At 36.8% G+C, this 21,948-nt stretch overlaps 1 protein-coding gene across 2 annotated transcripts in view; it reads right to left on the reverse strand.

Annotated features, from left to right (window-relative positions):
- Positions 1-21,948, reverse strand: part of LOC131076327 (uncharacterized) — a 211,076-nt gene that overhangs the window by 150,589 nt on the left and 38,539 nt on the right. Inside the window, exons 1-2 of one of the 2 annotated variants that reach the window (XM_058013464.2) lie at positions 16,940-17,099; positions 16,755-16,824 (exon numbers count right to left, since the gene is read on the reverse strand). In XM_058013464.2, the coding sequence (XP_057869447.2) occupies positions 16,755-16,824; positions 16,940-16,970 (101 nt within the window). In that variant the 5' untranslated portion in view covers positions 16,971-17,099. Of the gene's footprint in view, positions 1-16,754; positions 17,102-21,948 lie in introns of those variants that run through there. The other variant, XM_058013462.2, reaches the window with a different exon arrangement.

The following is a 21,948-nucleotide window of genomic DNA, read 5'->3' on the forward strand; positions in this document are numbered from 1 at the left end:
AGAGGATTGGAAAGAGGTTGCATTTCATTTCAACCTTCTTATAAGAGGTAAGATTTTATTTTTTTGGGTGTTTTATAAGCAAAATTTACATTTTTTTTTTAAACATTTGTAATACGTATTCCAACCCATGCTCTCAAGCGATGGTTGGGCACCCGGAGTCGTGCGTGGAACAATAAATGAGTCTAATGCGGATTTATTTTTACGAATGCGAGGCCCAATGCTTACACTCGCACTACCACTACTTCCAGATCCAGGGAATGGAGGTCGAAGATTTGAAGAAGCCTCTCCACCAATGGTTGTCATTTCTTCCATTTGCTTCCTTTTCAATTCTTTTCTCTCTTCAAACTCCTCTAATTGAGCTTGCACTTCACGAATAGCCTCAGGGGGTGCTTTTTTGCATGGTTTTGCGTCATGGCATTCTATTTGTGCAATGTGATATTTCAGCCGGTTAATACCTCCCCCATTATATTTTGTTTTGCAATGAATAAATGTTACTTCTCCTTTTTTTGAACCGAGGATGCCATGTTTCTAAGTCTTATCCTTTCTAATCGGGGCTGTCTTTGAGGCACCACTTCCAAAGGGCTGAGACATGCTGCAATATATTATAAATCGAAAAAAATCAGCATAATGTCTCCTGTTGTAAATAAATTAAAACCTTAAAAAAAAAAAAAAAACTAGGGTTTCAACTTTCATATTTTTCCATCAATATAAAATAAACAAAAAACAAAACAAATGTGCAAAAAAATGGAAATATGAAAGTAAGAAAATAACAAAAAAATGGTACTTACCTCTATAAATTTGCTTGAAAACCTTTTCCAAATCCTTCTTTAACACCTTCAAATGCTTGAATGCAAGCTACAAACTTGCACAAACAATCAACAATCCTTATCTCCTCATCAATCTATGCTGGTCTGCTCTTCAATGCCTCTATTTTTTGCTCAAAACTCTCTTTTTCTCTCCTCCTTGTGCTTGCAAACAACAAAAATGACTTTTTAGGGTGTGGAAGAAAACATATTACCCTTTTACTTCATTTAAACTATGACATTTTTATTTTTTTTGACATATGTTTTTTTAACTGGGCGGCAGAGTCCGACCCACGAGACTCGGCGAGTTTGCCAAGCTTGACCCGCCTCTAGACTCTGTGAGTCTTGCCTAGACTTGCAGAGTCTTGTAACTTTGTTTGAACCCCTAGCTCGCAAGATAAGGAATACAAATGCTGGTTGCAGATCTAAAACACCACAATCACAAACAAAAACCAAGTGGGCACAAAAAAACAAAAGAAAACCTCCATGATCTTCAAATGCAGCACCCAAACTACCCACAAACACAAGTCCATGAACCCACAAAAAATTGGAATTATAGCTCCAAAAGAGCAAATAAAATTCTGCAAAGATTTCAACAAAACCTCCAACGATTTATGAAAAATTGAAAAAAAAAAACTCCAGAAAAAAATTCCAGATAAGAAGATGTTACAATTTTTTTCTCAAAAAATTCACCAAATTTTATGAGATCCCATTGACCTGCTTTGATACCATGTTAAAATATTCGATGTTATTAAACAATAGAGCGAGAGCTCTATATAAAGAATTTACAAGAGACAATGTTTCTAAAAGAAACAATCATAAACTGAAGCTGAAAATAGAAACTAACTAAAGATGACTAAGACGACTAAGATGACTAAGATGACCATTAAAGAAACATTACAATATTCTAATAGGGATTGCAGTTATAGATCTTTTTGAAATGTTTCAGCAGGAGATGTTTAATGGTATAAATTTGACCTCTCACAAGTGTTTTAGCTCATCTCTTGATAGTGATTACTTTATTGGATTCTTGGAGAGAACAGTACAGTCCAGGCAAGATGGTTCTATAGTTGTGATCAGGGTGGTGGAGCATCAACATGTCCTTTTCATAGATTGACTTGGGACCCTAGAATCATTCTTAATTTCAGTTTGGGTCAATCATATGATTGTTGGATTGATTGTGCATTGCTTGAGTACAAGCAATCTTTGAGAAGGGTAGATTGTAAAGTCCCCATTCTTGCATCTTCCTAAGCATCAATTATTTTCATGAATTAGCATATGACTTTGGTCCCGTAGGCTAATGGAGTGTTTAGCCCTTTGTGGATGATTCAATGTCTTTTGGCTGACCCTTGGGTTGTTTATTTCAATACTCTCCATCTCAAAGATTCAGTTTTTTTGGTGGTTTGCCTTCCAGAGATCATTCAGGCTCTGTTTGTACCATAGAAACGGGAATCGCCATGAATCGCCTAAACTCGGCGAGTCCGAGTCCGAGTCATGCTCGTCGAGTTTGGCGAGCAAAATCGCCAGACTCGCCGAGTTGGTGAGTTTGGCTCAAACTCGCCAAACTCGGCGAGTCCGGAGCCCCAAACTCGGCTACTGGCTGGGTTAGTAAAATGACAAAAAAAACATTTTAAAAAGTTTTTTTAAAATGAATGGTATCGTCTTTGTTCACTACAACCTTCGCCTGAGAATGAGAAAAATTAGGGTTACAACATGTCGGCCAATAGAAAAATGACACCCGACGGCTTTATTAAATAATAAGTTTTTTTGGCCCCTTGACCCTTGACCCTTGACCCCACCTTGGGGGCGCTACCCCCAAACCCCTGTCGAAAAATATGGGGGGAAACTGCATCGATAGAAGTAGGGAAAATTTAACCTCTAAGTCTGACACTGATTGGATTGACCAGGTAGATATAGAGGCTGAGACTGTAACCATGGCAGAGGAGGAGCGGAGAGCACGAGCATAGACAAGAGATTCAGAGGTAGACAGTGACACGGAGGTTCCTGATGTTGGTGAGCATGGCATGGTGTCACGGGGAGCGGTTATGGCTGTCGAATCATCCAAGACCTACCTGTTGTGACGTTTTCACACATCGCCCCATTGCAAATGGGGACCCATGTTTTTTTGCTCGTTTTCGCTTTGCTTTTTAGGGTTTTGATTTGAATCCAGTCGGTTTTGGGAGCTTTTTGATTTTCCTTTTCTAGAATGCAAATTTTGAATGCAATGAATTCGCCAGAATGGTCTATTTTCAATTGGAATTTTGAATGCAGAGCTTAAATTTGTCTAAGTGTTGAAGATGAAATGTGAATTTTTGTCCAATTGAATATTTTTGACCAAATTTTGACATTTTTGATTTTTGATCCTAGGCATTTCAAATGATTTGTTTTCGCCTTGTGAAGTGATAAAATGTGTAAAATCATGATATTTTGGCCTGTAGGAGCAAAATCGCTCCTGTCCCTCAGTGAAGGACGGGAGCTCGTTTTCAAATATCTTACTATTCCTGCAGGGTCAAGATGAATTACGAATTGGAAGTGATGGAGAAAGGCGAGATCTTTCCATTGAATATAAATTGAAGATTTTCATGAGCACAGAAATGCCTCCAGGGGAAAAATCGCTCCTGTCCCTCAGTGAAGGACCGGAGCTACAAATCCAATTTTGCTTTGTCCTTGCAGGATTTTAACGTCTTGACGATGTGAAAAGGTCCAAAGAGGTACATTTTATCAAATGAATATAACTTGAAGTGCTGTCGGGGAGATCACATGGATAAGCAAGTCCGGCTTGAGTGAGGTCCTGATCCTGAAATTTGGCTAAGTCTGGAATGCCCTGATCCTGAATTTGACTAAGTCTGGAAACTGAAAAAACCTCCAAAAACTAGATTTTGCAATATAACTCCTGGAGGTCTGAAACCACTCTCAAACATCCTGAAAGTATATATGGAATATAACTTAAAGTATAAGAAAGAAGAAACATAGAAGGAAATGTCACTTATACTTTAATGTTATATTCCATTAAAATTATCCTGATAAAGAGTGCGAAAAGTCAAATTTCGCTCGTGTCCTTCTCCAAGGGTCCAGAGCGAAAAGCGCTCCTGTCCCTCTCCAAGGGACCAAGGCAAATCGCTCGTGTCCCTCACCAAGGGACCAGAGCGAAAATGCTTAGTTGAGCCATTCCTGACCTTGTTTGGACGAATCGAGACATCATAGGCATGGTGAAGGACGAAATGAGCATGATAGAGCATCCAGACTTGATCAAAAACAATGAAATGATGAAGTTTTTGCCTAGAGGGTCAAATTCGCTCCTGTCCCTCACTGAAGGACCAGAGCGAAATTCTTCAGAAGGTACGATCTGGGCAAAGATCAAGCAAATTTTATGTTCGAAGGCAAGAAAGGAGGTCAATCGAACCCGTTGAAGACAAATTGAAGATTATCAAACGTCAACAAAGGACCAAAATGCTTAAGTTCGCTCCTGTCCCTCAGGAAGGGACCAGAGCGATTTTTGTTGTAGATGATTTTCTCGCCAAATTTCAACCGATCTCAAGGCATGAATGAATGAAAGGAGGCATTGCGAATCCGTTGAATATAATTTTCGAAGGTGATGAAGTGAAATGAGGCCCACAAGAGCAAAATCGCTCCTGTCCCTCTCCAAGGGACCAGGGCGATATGATAAGTATGATGCCGTTCCTTTAAGTTCAAGACACTCCAAGTTCGAATACAAGGTGGTGAAGACATTTTAAGGCGTCCTAATCAAGCGCAAAGTATCAAAGGTTGCTAACATTGAAGAATTTACACCAAGATTCCCAGTTCGCTCCTGTCCCTCAGGGAGGGACCAGAGCGAAATTTGCATAAAGGCTCTAAATTTTGAAAATTGATCACGTTCCAAGTGTCCAAGGGAATCAAAAGGACATTCAATCGCAAGGATAAGTCAATCAAGTTCGAAGATCCCAAGGAAAATGGCAAATTCAACGTAGAAATGAAGACCTTGGACGTAAAATATGCAAGGATCATGACCAAGGTAATGGATCGCTCCTGTCCCTCAGTCAGGGACCAGGGCGATGAGGTACGTATCCTTCATCTTCAAAATTTGGCGCTCAAACGCATTTTTTGAATTTATTTAAATGCTAGAAAAAATCGATATTTAATTAAAAGCATTTAAATAGCGCATGGTATGTATTTATTAATTATTTTTGCCTTTGTAAAAAATCGAAATTTATTAATTAAAAATAAAGGCATTTAATAATTAATTATTAATTTAATAAAAATCAAAAGGGAGCGCTTGGTATTTTAGAGGTCGGCCTTTATTATTTATTTAAAAATCGTTTTAATTGCTATATTTTGCAAAAAGTCGGCCTAAGGTCAATATGAAGGTGAGCGCCTATAAAGGAAGGTGTTTATTTCATTTTCACATCATCATTTATCATCTCTCATATGCAACTTGGAGAAGGCAAAAGAGGAGCGAATTTCATACAAAGGAAGGGCGAAATTATCATTCAAGAAGAGGAGCGAATTCAATCAAAGGTGGTGCGAAACTACTATCCAAAGGAGAGGCGAACTTGAAGTTTCAAGTTAGGCGAACTTGCCAAGGACATTGAAGAACACATCAAAGACTCCAAGGGTGACGAATTAATAAAGAGGACGTTCATTATCCTTCAAGATCAAGTCAAAGGCTTCAAATTTTGATTTTTGCCTAGGCAAATTCCTCATTTTGCATTCTAGAGTTAGCTCTCTAGTGAGGTATGGCGATATGGATTTATTGTTTTGATTTTGATTGTTGATCGTCATAGCTTAGATTTTGAAATTTTGAAATTTTGAATTCCTAGCTCAAGAGTCGTTTTTAGGAAATGATTAATAAAGGACTTATCATTAAGTTTCCTAAAAAATTGCTATCTAATTTATGTTATGTATTGCAAAATCATGTTACTAATTTTGAAATGTTGTGTAGGCATCAAATGGAGGTCTCTTCAAGGAAAATCAAGCCGGATCCAGGACGGTCTTCGCCAGGACGGTCTTCGCCGGGACGATCAAGCCAGGACAAGGGCGAACTCTTTCAATCCAGTGTTCCAAGGCGAGGTACATCATCTTCCTGCACATCAAGGACACAAGGAGTTAGAACAAAGGGCTCGTTGAAGAAGTAAATAGTTCCAGATGGATTATTTAAAGCAAGCTTCTCAACAACATCAAGTTGAATATCTACCAAGTTACAAGTGTCAAATGAGGTGGCGTCCTAGTCATCACTTCTCCAATCAGTGAAGTCCATCTCAGCATGTCCAGATTCAATGTACTTAACTCATGGAAGGTGGCACAAACTCCGATGTACCTACCCCGGCTATCCATTGGTCGATTTTTCTAAAAGGGACATGTGTCCAAGCAATACAATTTTATCATTGGTCAAACATTAAATGTTATGTAATGGTTGTAACAAACCCTAATTAGGGTTTTTCATTGTTGAATCTTGGCCATTGATCTTGAATTGATCTAAGCCATCAAATTGTATTGTGGGCACTATATAAGCCCAGACATTTCATTTGTAAAATAATTAGAGAGAATTAGAGAGAGATAGTTAGAAATAGTTGAAAGTAGTTAGTAGTTAGAGAGTAGAATAGGAGGACAAGGCAAGAAATTGTTGCCATTGATTGTAAACAAACTCCATTTTCATTGAAGTAATGGTGAAATATGTCGTTTTTCTTGCAATTTGCATGGTTTCTTGTTGAGTCTTCAATCTTAGATGGTAGATGATTAAATAAATGGAGGGAATGTGATTGATTGATGGTGGAATTCGTACATCCATACTACTAGCAGTTTGTTGATTGCAAACTTGCCTTGTGTAGTCGACTGGAATCGTTCAGCTTAAGCTCAATTTCAATTTGTCGCCTCTTCATTGATATGCATCAACTTGGATGGTATCTATGCCTGCGGTGATGATTTGAACATCATAAAGCTTCCCTAGAAGATCGCACTAGCCTTGAGTAGATGTTCCATTGATGTCAAAACAAGACCTAGTTAGAGTTTTGTCAAAGATCAATCATTGCTCCTACATTCTTAGTATTAGGATTAGATCTTCTCTTCGCCCTTATCCTTTTTCCATTTTTTCCAAGTCTAAGTTAGTAAGAGCCTGTGTCCAGCAAAGCAGATCGGAAGTTCAATCATCACATGTAAGTCCCCTTGTGATTCCAGCAAATCACATCATACCACTGGAGCTTGTCCACACGTAGAGACCCTACATCAAAGAACCTTGGAGTCTACCTAACTGATCCTTTACGCGAATCTTCAGCAGTTAGAGACTATTTTCTCAAGAGAGGATAAGATGCCTTTAGGTATTTTATTCTGTGTATGATTGTGTATAAAATACACGTCAACACTACCTTAGACGCCTTCGCAGGGGGCCGAGGCCGGAGGGTGCAAGCTCCTCTGAGCCATAGGCTTGTAGTTGTATTTACCTTTGGTATTTGTATGAAACATTTGATGATGATCATATGATGACATGGATTTTTTATTCCATGAGTTTTGTAATATTGTATACATTTGACAATATTTATATATCTATGTTTGTTATTTCCTTCAGCTACAATTTGCGTTTATGCTTATATGATTGATGTATACTTGTGTATGTAATCAAATGAGTCAAGTTTGATGATGTTATTGTGTCTTTAAGGTGTATTCAATAAAGGGTGCCTAAAACAAGTTTTAAATCTTTAAAAATCTCTAAATTTCTCTAGTTTTTCACTTACCCGAGTCCAACCGAGTCTGACGTCGAGTCCGAAGTCCGAGTCCGAGCCGAGTCCGAGTCCCGTTTCTTTGGTTTGTACATACTATTTTTAGTAAGTCTCTTGAAAATTTTGTTCCACACTATTTATAGTAATTCATCTGGACAGTTGGAGGGTACCAGGGCTATTACTAGGTAGTTGGCAAAATTAATTAAATGTCTGATATTGGCATTTATTGGAGTTAATGATTAATATTAATTTATTAAAGTTTCGACTTTAATGATATTAATTAAATTAATGACTATATTAAGGGGATATGAGGAGTATTAATTGCATAAGTTATTTTAATGATTATAAAGTCATTTATTAAGCCTTTAGGGGGGCACCAACTACATTAAATGATTAATTGAGATGAAATGAAATTATAAAGGTGCATTTCATTTCATCCAAGATGTGGGTTGTTTATAAGGTTATAAAAGGGCTCTTGAGAGCTCAATTAATTCATTCATGTTTTGGAAATCCATGAATTTTTTGGAGAGCAAGGGTTTGTTGGTGAAGTTTCAGGCTTTCTAAGAACGGAAACTGTTGGAGGGATCAGTGTTTGCAAGTGTGGAAGATCACCCAAGGTCACTATATTGATAACCTCACTTAGAGATTATATTTCTGCATCATTGAAATCAGTTTGCAAAGTTGATAGAGCATCTGGAAGTTGATTGTTTGCAGATTGGAAGAGATTGAAGGTCATTTTGGAGGGTTGTACCATTCACTAGCCCAGCCATACCTTTCTCAAGGCTGGATGTACTATTTTATGGTTTTGTGAGTTTTTTCAGATCTGATTTTGAAGGGTTTGTCAATTGTTGAAGGGCAATTATAATCAGTGGAATTTTCAAGGCAGATTAATCTCTTGTTTGCAGTACCAGCCTGGTCGTACCATACCAAGTAGCTGTTGTACCTTCATTTCCGCCTGCAGTACTGTGTAATCTGTTTATATGTTATCTGGATGGCATTAGATTAGAACATGTCTTGTTCTTTATTTAATCAGCAATAAAATTCTTAAGTTTTTGGAAAATGAATTTATTTATTAGTGTTAAGAAAGGTTTCCTAGCATTCCCTTTGAAATTCCTGCAATTTATTTCAATATATCTCAAAAACACAAAAAAATCAGAAATTAGAAAAAACAAAAGGAGAAACATTAATCAGAAATTAAATATCCAAAACAGGGTGGGATATCTCAGTAGCTTTCATCTTTGTAATTAGAAGATAATATAAGCTAATATTTGCAATAGTTCCCAAGATCTAACAAGGGTACTAGACACTAGATACTATTATCCTTTTGAAAAAATTTAGTCATTCGTGAGAAAGGGTCTTCTTCCCCTAGAGACATCACAATTGTGCTTCATAGGAGAATCAATTTTAGAAAATTAGATGGTAAATATATCTTCAAAGCTAGCCATAGTTCCAATATCCACTAGACCACTACCAACCAGAACACTCTATGTGTGGTATTGTACTCCACAAAAAGAAACTCATTGGAAAAATAAGGAAGTAAATAAATCTGTACACCCTATAGTGCTTCAAATGTCCTCTAACTAACATATGCCTCATTTGTATTTTTCACTGGCATAGTAATACTTCAAATTTGCACAAATCCTATTGTAGCTTGTCAAACCTGTAATAGTTTGAGGATTTCCCTCAAGGATTCCACACAACAAATGCCTAAAGGGCTTCTCTAAATTTATCCCAGAAGGTTTCCACCAAGACACCCAGTGGTCATTTATAGACCAAAATAACTTATTAAAAAAGATGATATATAAATTGGGAGGGTATTCCTATAATGTCCCATTTATCTCATAATCACCGATTGAGACATTTAGTCTATTTTAGACTAAATTGGAGTAATAAAGGAATAATTATTAATCAGATATTATTAATCTAAGTTACCTTGGGTTATAATATTTGATTAATTAGGCTGTGCCTATTTTAATTATAAAGTGACTTTTTAATATGAGTGGGAATTAATAAAATGAGTCACTTTATGAAAAGGGAAAATAAGAAATAAAATAAAATAATAAAGTGAATCTTCTAGAAAGTACACTCATGGATATATAAGGATGAGAAGGCAAGTCATTTATTTGAATTATTCTTGACTTATTATTTTGAAAGAAACTTTTCCTTGAGAACTTGAGAGCTTAGCTTGCAGGTTTAGTAAACCCTAGGATGGAAACCCTAGAGGTTTTGGCTGTTTGTGTTGGTATGTTTGCCGTTGTGTCAAAAGCTCGAGCTATCAACGAAAGTCACAAACACCAGACTTACCCAGATTTACGGAAGGCAGTTAAGCCATGTCGCGAGCCCCAAAGGAGGTGCTGATCACCAAGTCAACAATCTCCCCCACACCACCGACTGAGAGTTCCGCACCGACGGAATGAAGGAGACCTCTCGGGATTCAAACCCGTTACCCAAGGCTCTGATACCAATTGTTGGTATGTTTGTCGTTGCGCCAAAAGCTCGAGCTATCAACGAACGTCACAAACACCAAACTTACCCAGATCTACAGGAGGCAGTTAAGCCATGTCGTGAACCCCAAAGGAGGTGCTGACGACCAAGTCAACAGTTCGGATGAAATCCCAGATCAGCCCACTTGGTAGATTCATCTCAAAATTCACAATTGCGCTTCATTATTCAGTTTGGAGAGATTCATGGTGTTTTGAAGTTGTATCTTTCCAGGTTGAAATATTGCCAGAAAGCATCATTCTATGTCATTCTGATATGTACAAACCTGTTGATAGGTTTGATGTGTAATGGCAGCTTTTTGAGTATCTGGGCATGTTTGGCCTGTGTATTTGGATGTAATTGCATGTTCAGAATTTCTGATCTGTAGCTGCAGACTGAATAATCCTGAAATCAGATTCGTTCCATATAAATGTTTGCATTTTTTATTGCATGCATGGTTGGATGAGTTCTTGATTGAAGATATTATCATAAGGATCATTATTGGCATATGTGTTTGCTGTCCACATTTGTTGTAACCAGAAATATAAATCAGAATTCTAGGGTTTGAAGCAGAAAACTAAAATGCAGAGAATTAGAGCAGAATTCAGGAAATTATTGTCAGAATTATAGTGCATATCCTATTCGGGTTATTACAACTCCTCATGCTTGTTCATACATAATGGATTGATGTTTTTGTTAAAGAGATCAAACACCAAGGAATTCAAATAGCATTAACTGAGAAAGAAAAATGGAAACATAACACAAAGCAAACACCATGAATGAAGACAAGTTTAACGTAGAGAACCCTACTTTGGGAATACTTTGGCTTGCTGGAGCAAACTCCTGCACCTCTTTCCAAGCTCTAAGCAACCTACTAGAATTCTTAAGTCACTTCTCCTGCCTCTGCTGCTATGACAGTCTCAAAACACTAAGAGAATTCTACTAGAATCTCCCAAAACAGCCCTCGACAGTGCATGAGTGTTGTTTGCAATCTAAGCAAGTTGCTGAATTCTCATGAGCTTTTTTTTTCCAAAATGAATAATTCATAAGTTAACTTGCAACTCAATTAGCGCAAGAATTTTAGTGAATTTTATGCCCTAAAATGTGACTTGACAGAAAAACGTGCCCTAAAAAATAGTTGCACTAAAAACGTGTCCTGAAGCTGTTGGTGTACTGAAAAACATTACTGGAAACAGAAAAATGTGCCTTAAATGACTAAACAGGAAACATGTTCTTAAACACCTATTTACTAAAAAAGGTGACCTAAAACATGACTATAGACTGGAAAACTCCCACTTTTTGTCTAAGCATTTTTTTAAGTTGCCCAGTTTTCCTGAGCCTTTTGTCAAATTTTCACAAGTAGGATAATTTTTGGTCTGTCAATCTGAGTATGTGTTGACGTGTATTTTGTACACTATCAAACACAGAATAAAATACCTAAAGGTACCTTATCCTCTCTTGAGTAAAGCCTCTGATTGCTGAAGATATCGCGAAAAAGGATCAATCAGGATGACTCCAAGGTTCTTGTATGTAGGGTCTCTACGTGTGGATAAGCTCTCTGTGGTATGATGTGATTTGCTGGAATCACAAGGGGACTTACATTTGATGATTGAACGTCTGATCTGCTTTGAATATTGCTGGGACACAAGCTCTTACTAGCTTAGACTTTAAAAAAAGGAAAAAAAGATGAGTGCGAGGAACGGATCTAATCCTAACACTAAGAATGTAAGAGCAATGAATGATCTTTGATGAAATTCTAACGAGGTCTTGTTTTGACATCGCAGGACCATCTCCACAAGGCTAGTGCGATCTTCGAAGGAAAGCTTTATGATGTTCAAATCATCACTGCAGGCATAGACACCATCACGTTGATGCATATCAATGAAGAAGCGATAATTGAAGTTAGGCTTAAGCTGAACGATTCCAGTTGACTACGAAGGCACGTCTGCAATCAACAAACTGCTAGTAGTATGGATATACGAATTTCACCATCAATCAAGCACATTTCTTCCACTCATCTAATAATATGAAATCAAACGTGAGAAGTATAAAGACCATGCAAATTGTCGAATCGACCCATAAATTTCACCATTTCTTCAATTAAGTTACAAGTCTTTTACAACAACATCTTGGCAACAATCTTTGCCTTCTCTCTCTACTCTACTCTAATTGCTATTCTATCAACTATATTCTAACTCTTCCAACTATCTTCTAACTCTCCTCTAACTGCCTTTACAAAATGAAATGCCAGGGCTTATATAGTGCCCTCAATACAATTCGATGGCTTAGATCAATTCGAGATCAATGGCCAAGATTCAACAATGAAAACCCTAATTAGGGTTTGTTACAACCATTACATAACATTTAATGCTTGACCAATGATAAAATTGTATTGCTTGGACACATGTCCTCTCTAGAAAATTCCACCAATGGATAACTGGGGTAGGTACATCGGAGTTTGTGCCACCTTCCATGAGTTAGGTACATTGAATCTGGACATGCTGAGGTGGACCACACTGATTGGAGAAGTGATGACTAGGATGCCACCTCGTCTGGCACTTGTAACTTGGTAAATATTCAACTTGATGTTGTTGAGAAGCTAGCTTTAATTAATTCATCTGGAACTATCTGCTTCTTCAACGAACCCTTGTTCTAACTTCTTGTGTCCTTGATTTGCAGGATGATGATGTACCTCGCCTTGGAATACTGGATTGGAGAAGTCGCCCTTGATGACGTTAGTCCAAAGAAGGCCATCCTTGTCGATGCTAGGCTGGATCAAAGAAGGTCATCCTTGTCCTTGCTTGATTTTCCTTGATGAGAGCCTTCCGACTTGTAGATCCTTCGAGTTTGGGAGTCGCCATCTTGATACCTACACAACATTTCAAAATTAGTAACATGTTTTGCAACGTGGAAATATAGATTAGAAAGAGGATTTAAGTTTTAAATTAGGAAACCTCATGATAAATCTTTGAATTATCATTTCCTAAATTTAACTAAGCCACTTGAAATTCAAAATTCAAAATTCAAAATTGAGACTAGGAGAATCTCGCCATACCTCCACTTGAGAACTAAATCTAAGAAAAGATGCAAAATTAAGCAAGTTTGCTAGGCAAAATGTGGATCGAAGTCTTCAAAATGTGCTTCTTCTATCAACTTCACCACCTCTAGCCTTCAACGCCTTGAGGAAAATTCGCTCCACCTCTGGCCTTCAACAAAAATCGCTCCTTCCTAGACCAAATTTCGCACCTTGTTGCTCTTCTCCAAATCGCACTTGAGTGAATGAGTGAATGATGGATTAACATCGCTCAAGATACCCCCACTATATAGGCGCTTACCATTGCAATTTCCCATAGGCCGACTTGGAAAATAGGCCAAAAATAAATAAAAATTTAATAAAAGAAGAGGCCGACTTTATAAAAAACATTAAATAATACCCCAAGCGCCCCAATTTTATTTTTAAATTAATAATAATTAATTTTAAATGCCTTTATAATTAAAATTTCGATTTTTTAAAGGCATAAATTTATTATTAAATGTTTTGCGCACTTATTAAATGTCAATTTAATTTCAAAAATATTTCAAGGTTTTATCGAAATTGGCATTTAATGCGTCATAGATGATATTGATGCCTAGGCATGGCAAGATAATGGACATCAACAAGATCGCTCTGGTCCCTGGGAGAGGGACAGGAGCGCCCTTACACTTTAGCCTTGCAATTCTTGTTTTTCACGTTCAACACTTCATCCTGGACGTCCAAAATGGCATTTTACTTGAAATCTTGAGTTTGATCTATTCAATTTTTGGAATGAATGCTCCTTAGAACCATTTTCGCCCTGGTCCCTTGGTGAGGGACAGGAGCAATTTTGCCTTTTGCCCTTTGTTTTTGTCCTTTCCAATCGCCAATGCAAGTTGTGAGGTAGGCAATGGTCATTATTGTTCGTCCTATGCATGTTCAATTCGCCCTCTCAAGACAAAACGAGCTCTTCTAAGGATTTCGCCCTGGTCCTCCAGTGAAGGACAGGAGCGATTTTTGTATTTGAGCCTAAGATTATTGATTCTTGGGGCAATTTCTTTATTCATCATCTTCTTAAAGGCATTTCTAACTTTGCACAACCTTGCCTTGGCGTGGTCTTGGAAGGAAATGATTGTTTTAATGAATATCGCCTTGGTCCTTGACTGAAGGACAGGAGCGCCTTTTAGTTTATTGCACAAATCCTTAATCGTATCAACCTTGAATCACTTTCTAGACGTAGAATATCATTCCCCCCTTCATCTTGAGTCCTGGAAGCAAGAAATAGTATTTCACAATGCTAGGTAATTAAGTATTTTGAAAATTTCGCTCAGGTCCCTTGGTGAGGGACAGGAGCGCCCTAGCCATTTTTCATCAACTTGATGGCCTTTGTTACTTCATTCCTCCGTGAAACCTTTTAAACATCATTTTGACCTTGCGTCTTGACTTGGATTCGTCCGAATTTGGAGAGGAAGGTTAGCTAATGTGTTTTTCGCCCTGGTCCCTGGGAGAGGGACAGGAGCGATTTTGCATTTATAAGCTCACTTGTGTTTTGCTAGCTTCGAAAATTATCTTCAACGGATCGATTGCGTCTTCCTTCACCCACCTCAAACGCGAAACTTGCCTTCCTTTTGCCAAAAACTTGCCTTGAGGGAAAATCGCTCTGGTCCCTTGGAGAGGGACAGGAGCGCCCTGGCCTTTATGAGCTCATTTATGCCTTGTTAACTTTCAAAACTATCTTCAATGGGTTGATTACGTCCTCCTTCATGCCTTTGATGTCTCAATTTGTCCAAACAAGGTCAAGAATGACTCCACTAAGCTTTTTCGCTCTGGACCCTTGGTGAGGGACATGAGCGATTCGCCTTGGACCCTTGGAGAGGGACAGGAGCGCTTTTCGCTCTGGATCCTCAGTGAAGGACAGGAGCGAAATTTGACTTTTTGAACTCTCCATCAGGATAATTTTTATGGAATATAACATTTAAGTATAAGTGCTTATACTTTAAGTTATATTCCATATATACTTTCAGGATGTTTGAGAGTGGTTTCAGACCTCCAGGAGTTATATAGCAAAATCTAGTTTTTTGGAGGTTTTTCAATTTCCAGACTTAGTCAAATTTCAGGATCAAGACATTCCAGACTTAGCCAAATTTCAGGATCAGGACTTTCAGACTTAGCCAAATTTTCAGGATCAGGACTTCACTCCAGCAGGACCTGCTATCCTATTGATCTCCCCGACAGCACTCAAAATGCAAAGGCTAACTAACAAAACCCTAAAAGACCCAAAAACAAACCCTAAAAAAGCAAAAGACATGGGTCCCCATTTGCAATGGGGCGATGTGTGAAAACGTCACAACAGTATGCAAACTACGCATATCAGCACTAAGAATGCTTTCAACACATCCCAAAATAATGATTTAAACACCCCTCAAGGGGACTATATATAGATTTATAATGCATTTCAGAGCCAAAGAGGCTGGTATCACATCAAGGAAAAGAAAATTTGAGAATTAGAATTTCACTGGATGTACACAAACAACCATGATGTTTCTGCCGCTTCTAACAAAGAGACGATTGTGTTTTTGCTGCTTCTAACAAAGAGACGATTGTGTTTTTGCCTCGGTAATGACAAATTTGCCACAGTAGTTACACTTTTGCCACTACTGCAACCAGAAATTTCACCACAAAGCAAAATACTCATTGTCTAATCTTCTCTCTCCTACCAAATCCAGTATTTTGATTTCCCATACCATCTGATACATTTTCCAGCATTCAAGAAAGTGACATCATCACAAAATCATGCCATTAAGTACAAAAACTGGATTTCCCTAGAGGATTTACATATAACCAGAGAATTGTTCTAATTTTCTCCCAAAGCATATCCACCAAATGACTCCCCAAGTTCATTTTCAGACCAAAATAATTTATTACAATAGTTACAATAATGAATAATAACCATTGTTATTGATTTACATTCTCTTTTATTATTTTATATTTACAAAATGTATTACCGCTATCTCAACTTTGCTAATGTTTCTGCAGGCAGATAACATCAATCATGCTATTTTCACAGTGAAACTTGAACAAAGGAAGAAGGAGGCATGTATATTTCAGAATAATGTATATCAATTGTTGAATAAAAATAAGTTGTGCTTTATTTATCAGTACTGCTTTTATCTAAGAAGCTTGTCACCTAAAATTGACTAATTCCAACAACACAAATTGGAAATGAGAAACCATTACTTTCTGCTTATATAGCAAGCAGCATATCTATTGTTCACCAACATTTGTAGGAATCTTAGGATATTTTGCCTATGATAAATCTATTTAATGACTATGTCTCAAATTAGAAAATCAATTCAGGCTGAGTTATTATAGCTACAATCTAAACCAGTAAAAAAAATTACAGATTATATAAAGTGTTATTTTAATGAAATCTCATAAAGACATGTTTCTTTTAACAATAATGCTGATAAAGCCATTATTAATAATTGCTAAACGTTATGGTCAAGCTGTTATTATTAAATTCTGTTCATCACAATTATGTAATTTACTGTTACTATCGTTTACCAATATATTGACATGACACAAACTGCCTCCTACTAACTTATAAGTGATTCACCATTCCTGCCAATTAATAATAACTAAATATTGCATAATGAGCATAATTTCCTCTATCCACCAGGAGAACATCATTACAGGCTCCTATATACATTAAATTCATTATACAGCTAAAGACAATTAGGAATTTACCTCATAAACAGTGATGCATAATGTTTTATGCAGGCATTTCTGGCCATAATCTCATCCACAATAAGAAAAACTGTAAGACCATCAGCCAAGGATGAAAAAACGCTTGGAATATGGATGCTATTGAAAGAGGTGCATAATTTGTTGTTTTTGGTTTCTTTCGAGTAGATGGAATCAACTTGTCTCACCAGATTGTTTAGCACTGCCCTCATGCGACATACAACCTCAGAAAACTCCATGAAAAATGGTAATGAACGAGCAAATTCCTTCTGAGGCTCTCCTTCTAATAGCACCTCTTGAGAACAGGAATGACCAAACAAGAGCAGCTTTGTATAGATATTTTTTGAGGCCTGTGCAGGTGAGACTTGTTATTTCTAAAATGAGATTTGAAATTTTACAGTTATCAAACTGTTTATAAAAATTGAAAACCTTTCCACCATAACAGAGTAGCTACTGATTCTTCTCCACAACTTTATTAATGAGAAAGAAAATCAATCCACTCAAACCAAATCAATAAACAAATGGATAAAAAACTATTTTAAACATGCAGAAGAACATTCTACACTTATTTGACCCTCTTCTATTGTGAGGGAAAAATAACACAGGTATTTCTATTGTCTTCTAATAAACAGGTATGACAATGACTACAAGTAATTAGAATATAAGTGTGGAAGAAATTAGAAAAGTGATGAATGCCTAATTGTGATCCACACAAAGATGAAAAAAATGGACAAGGATAAATCATCGAATAGGATTTTAAAATGGAAAGCATCAGATAGGTCATAGGACATCAGAAAACCATTTTAATTGGATATAATCCAAAAGTGTCTAAGGTATGAATCTCAAAACATAATATTATTCAAATAAAAACTTAAATTATAAAGAATAGTTTTAACTTTATAATAATTGGAGAAGAGCAATCTCATCCATGATATCCTCAGGACAGCTGTGTGAAGAACAGCAAAGAAGAATCTAGCTATGTAATGTCCCCTAATTGGCCATGCCCTAAATTTGCCCTAATTCTCAATTTCCAAATAAACAAGTGGGGTTAGAGAATACCTTTTCACTTTGATTGAGACCCTGCAAACAAGTTAGGGATTATTCATAATCATAATTCATAAAATAGATCTCTTTAATTAGAAAGCAGCAAATATATGTTAGAAATATAGATCTAATCACAAGATTGCTTAAACCAATTTGAGAAGAATCAACCATAGAAGGGCTAAGATAGGATGACTCAATAGGGTGCCCTAGAGATCCTCTACACTAGGCCCAAGGGCCAACCTTATCCCTCTCTTGGGCTCATGTGGCCTGTGCCATCCATATGAGGTTGAGTACCTAGTGAGGTGTCCTATAATCGTTCCCCTCAATCTTGCCACTTCTATCCTACTTCCATGATTGAGCTTTCTTAATGCACTCATTTACCATGATACAGAGCATGAGGAGCATTCACAATAGGATGCCCTAGAAATCCATCCTTTCTAAGCCCAAAGGCAGTACCCTTTGTACTCAGATCTTGTCTAAACAAAAGTCTATGATCTTTCCTTTATACTTTATTGGTGAAAGAGTCACCACCTTTCATTGGGATTGAAGCACCACCTTTCATGAGAATTGAGTCACCACTTTTCATTGCTGCCTTTGAGAATAATATATTATTCTCCAAACTGATCTCCCTTGGATCCCTTCCTAAAATGAACGTTCTTCCTTTTATATCTCCCAATGTGAGGGAGAGGCCGCACCTCTTCATTAAATATGCCTTTTGGCAAGAGACACAACCTTTCACAACTAGCACCCTTTTTAAAGAGTGCAGCCACTTCCTTCTCTACTTCCCATTCCTTTTCTTCTTCCATTAATCTTTCCTTGACTTACATGCTCCCTTCTCCTTTCTATTCTCCCTTTTATGTCTCATGTTTGAGGGAGTCGCAACTTTTCATTTCATGTCTTTTGACCATTCATTAACTTAATTAAATTTTAATTATATTTAATTATATTCTTTTATATTTTAAATTAAATTTTATTTTTATTCTTTTGTATTTTGATTTTATTATTATTATTTATTATTAAAATTTAAATCATATGTCAAAGTAGAGACATTACAAGTTATCATCCTAACACTCACTAGCTTTAGTAAAAAACCAAAATATATTTCAGGCATAATAACAAATATTATAAAGTTAGGCAATTAGAAGACACGTATTCCCTCTCTTTAGGATCTGAAAAGTCAGGTCAACTTGAAAGATCATTGAGATCATAACTGCCATTTTTAGTCTTTTTATTAGCCTTACGCACTAACTTCAGGAATTCACCATTTTCAAAGGATTTTTTTGATGTGATAGGATGTGATAGAACCAAGCAAACTTCTAGGATCTGTTAGCATTTTAGTTCACATATTCCAGTGCAACATAAAACAAAATAGGCTATTCGAATTAGAAGGGGAGGCTCCTTGTAAACCAAAACTAACCTAGTCTAAATGATATGTATCTGCTATTTACAATCCATATAGTGTTTTCTAAGACGTTCATGCTCATGCTAAATAGAACTCAAGTGTGTCGTTTTGGGTTCACATAGGGAAAAAGGTTAATATGCTCTTTGATGCAAGGCAAAAGATTTTATGCTTTTGACCAAAAGAAAACCCTACGATTACTACATGCTTATGTTGTTCAATTAAAAGCAAAATTTAAACAATGCAAGTACACATAAGGATTTGAATAGGTTTAACAACAAGGACATAAAAGATTTGGTAGATTGAATCAAGGAATCAATACAAAGCTTGCAAACTTGCTAAAAGCAATTTCATCTGCCTTAGCATAACAACTAATACAAAAAAATTCAATAGCAATTTAGAAGCATAATAAGCATTGCTAAATTCTATTGAATGAGTAATTAATTCTACATCAACAATAATATTACTATTCAATGAACCAAGTGTGAATGCTACTTATTTTGTTGCTGAAATTTAATGAAGCACATGAAATTAATAATTTGCAATGATGGAGGTAAAAATTGCCATTAAACAATAAGATCTGATACCAAAAACGCTACTGAAAAGATGATAAACTCTGGTTTGCTGGTCACCAAACTCCTGTTATGTTGTTTGCCTTCTGCTGGTTTGTGTCCCAATTTGATTTTAGCATTCTCTTGTACTTTTAGCATTCTGCTCTGCTGATGACAGTTGCTGGTATTTGAATTCTGCTGTGGTGTGTTCTGCCCTGCATTCTTCTGTATGAAACAATGAAGATGGGAGGCTTATTTATGCACAAATCCTCTTCTAAATCAAGCACCCAAACCTCCTACGAATAACACTTCTCACTATTGATTAGACCTTCTACAAAAAGACTAGACTTGAAAGTGTCGGTCTACTTGTTGATGTGTTTTTATGCACTTCATACACAGAATAAAATACCAAGTTATCTTATCCTCTCTTGAACAAAATACTCTCAAAAGCTGAACTATATGATCACTTGAGGTGACTCCAAGATTCCAAATGTCAGGTCTTGATGTGTGGATAAGCTCAAAGGTTGATGTGATTTAGCTAGAATCACAAGGAGGACTTACATTTTGTCTAAACTCTTGCTTGAATACAGCTGGAACATGAGAATTTACTTGATTGGAAAAAAGATAAAAAGGATGAGGATTTAGAGAAGTCTAATCTATTGCTAAGGTCAATGATAGCACTAGATCATGCTTGGATGAACACATTCCTTAAACCAAGCTTTGCTTTGCCATGTTGCCAACAACTACACAAAACCAACACAATCTTCCAGGGGAATTGAAAGGTTTTCATATCATGAATCATTTATACCCAATACACTGGCACAACTTGAACAAACATATCCACAATTGAGCTTAGCACATTTTAATGTTCAAGCTAACTATGCACTACAACTCAAAATCCTCCAATCACAAATAGTATGAACCAACGAATTATCAACATCTGTACATTACTCCATCACAATCAATGAACTTCATCTAAAATGAGGATACAACAAGAAATCATGCAATATGTAGAAGAAACAACACATTCCACCATATCTTCAATGAAAAGGATGTTTATTTACAAACTTGGCAACAATTTCTACCTTCTTTTCCTATTCTACTTCTAACTGCTAATTGCTTGCTATCTAACATCTATTCTTCTATTGTTCACCTATTAACCTTTACAAATGAGGAGAGCAAGCCTTTTACAGTGCTCTCAATATACAATTGAATGGAAAGGATCAGATCTACATCAATGGCCAAAATTGAAAGATAGAAACCTAATTAGGGTTTGCTACACCCATTACATAGCATTTAACGCTTGACCAATGATTGAATTGCATTACGTAGGACACATGTCCATCCTTGAATTTTAACCAATGAGAGAAGAGGTTAGGTAAGATAAACAATATTTGATGAAGTGAGATGTGTCACTTGCTCCACCTCTAAATGAATTAGGTTTGTTGAACTTTGTGCTACCACATGTGGAAGTTATCCTCCTCGTTGGATGAGTCAAGTGCATTGAATCCGAATGCCTTGACTTGGAAAGATGTGATTGGGTTGAAGATGACTAGGCACCACCTCAACTTATTCATTGTAACTCATCACAAGTGTTTTTGATTCGGGCAATGTCTCTTGTTACTCAACATTTCCAAGCATCTGAGGTGATGATGGTGGGAGATATTCCCAAATTGCATCATCCTCTCTAACTTGATCACTTTTGCATTCTCTTTCTCTTGTATGGAAACTCCTTCCTTATGATGTCAAGAACTAGCTCTCGCATTACTCTCCACCTTGAATCTCCTATCTTAGATTACCTCCTTATCCTAACAAGCATTCTTGGATTTCTGAAGGAAAATCAAGATAGTCATATGTTCCTTCCTTGATGTTGATCTCTAGATTTGCTATCAATGATTTCTAGACTTGCCTCCTTGTCATGATTCCTTCATGCTATCAATACAATGATGAAGTTGTAAAGTGAATATACTGATCTCCTCCTTTGCATTGTAAGTCCTCTCTCCTGCATTATTGAAGTGTTGTGGGGAGCTTTCCTCCTTTGCTGCAATGTTCCTTGAGATGCTTGTAGCATCCTCTTTCCTTAGTTGCCTACAAAACAAACAAGGAAAGCATCAAACACCTATGATATAGACAGATTTCACACATTTTCCAAACTTTCTAATCTGATATGCATTCCTAATGGGGTGAAATGATGTTCTGATTT

Source organism: Cryptomeria japonica, chromosome 11, assembly GCF_030272615.1.
Source record: "Cryptomeria japonica chromosome 11, Sugi_1.0, whole genome shotgun sequence".
NCBI lineage: Eukaryota > Viridiplantae > Streptophyta > Pinopsida > Cupressales > Cupressaceae > Cryptomeria > Cryptomeria japonica.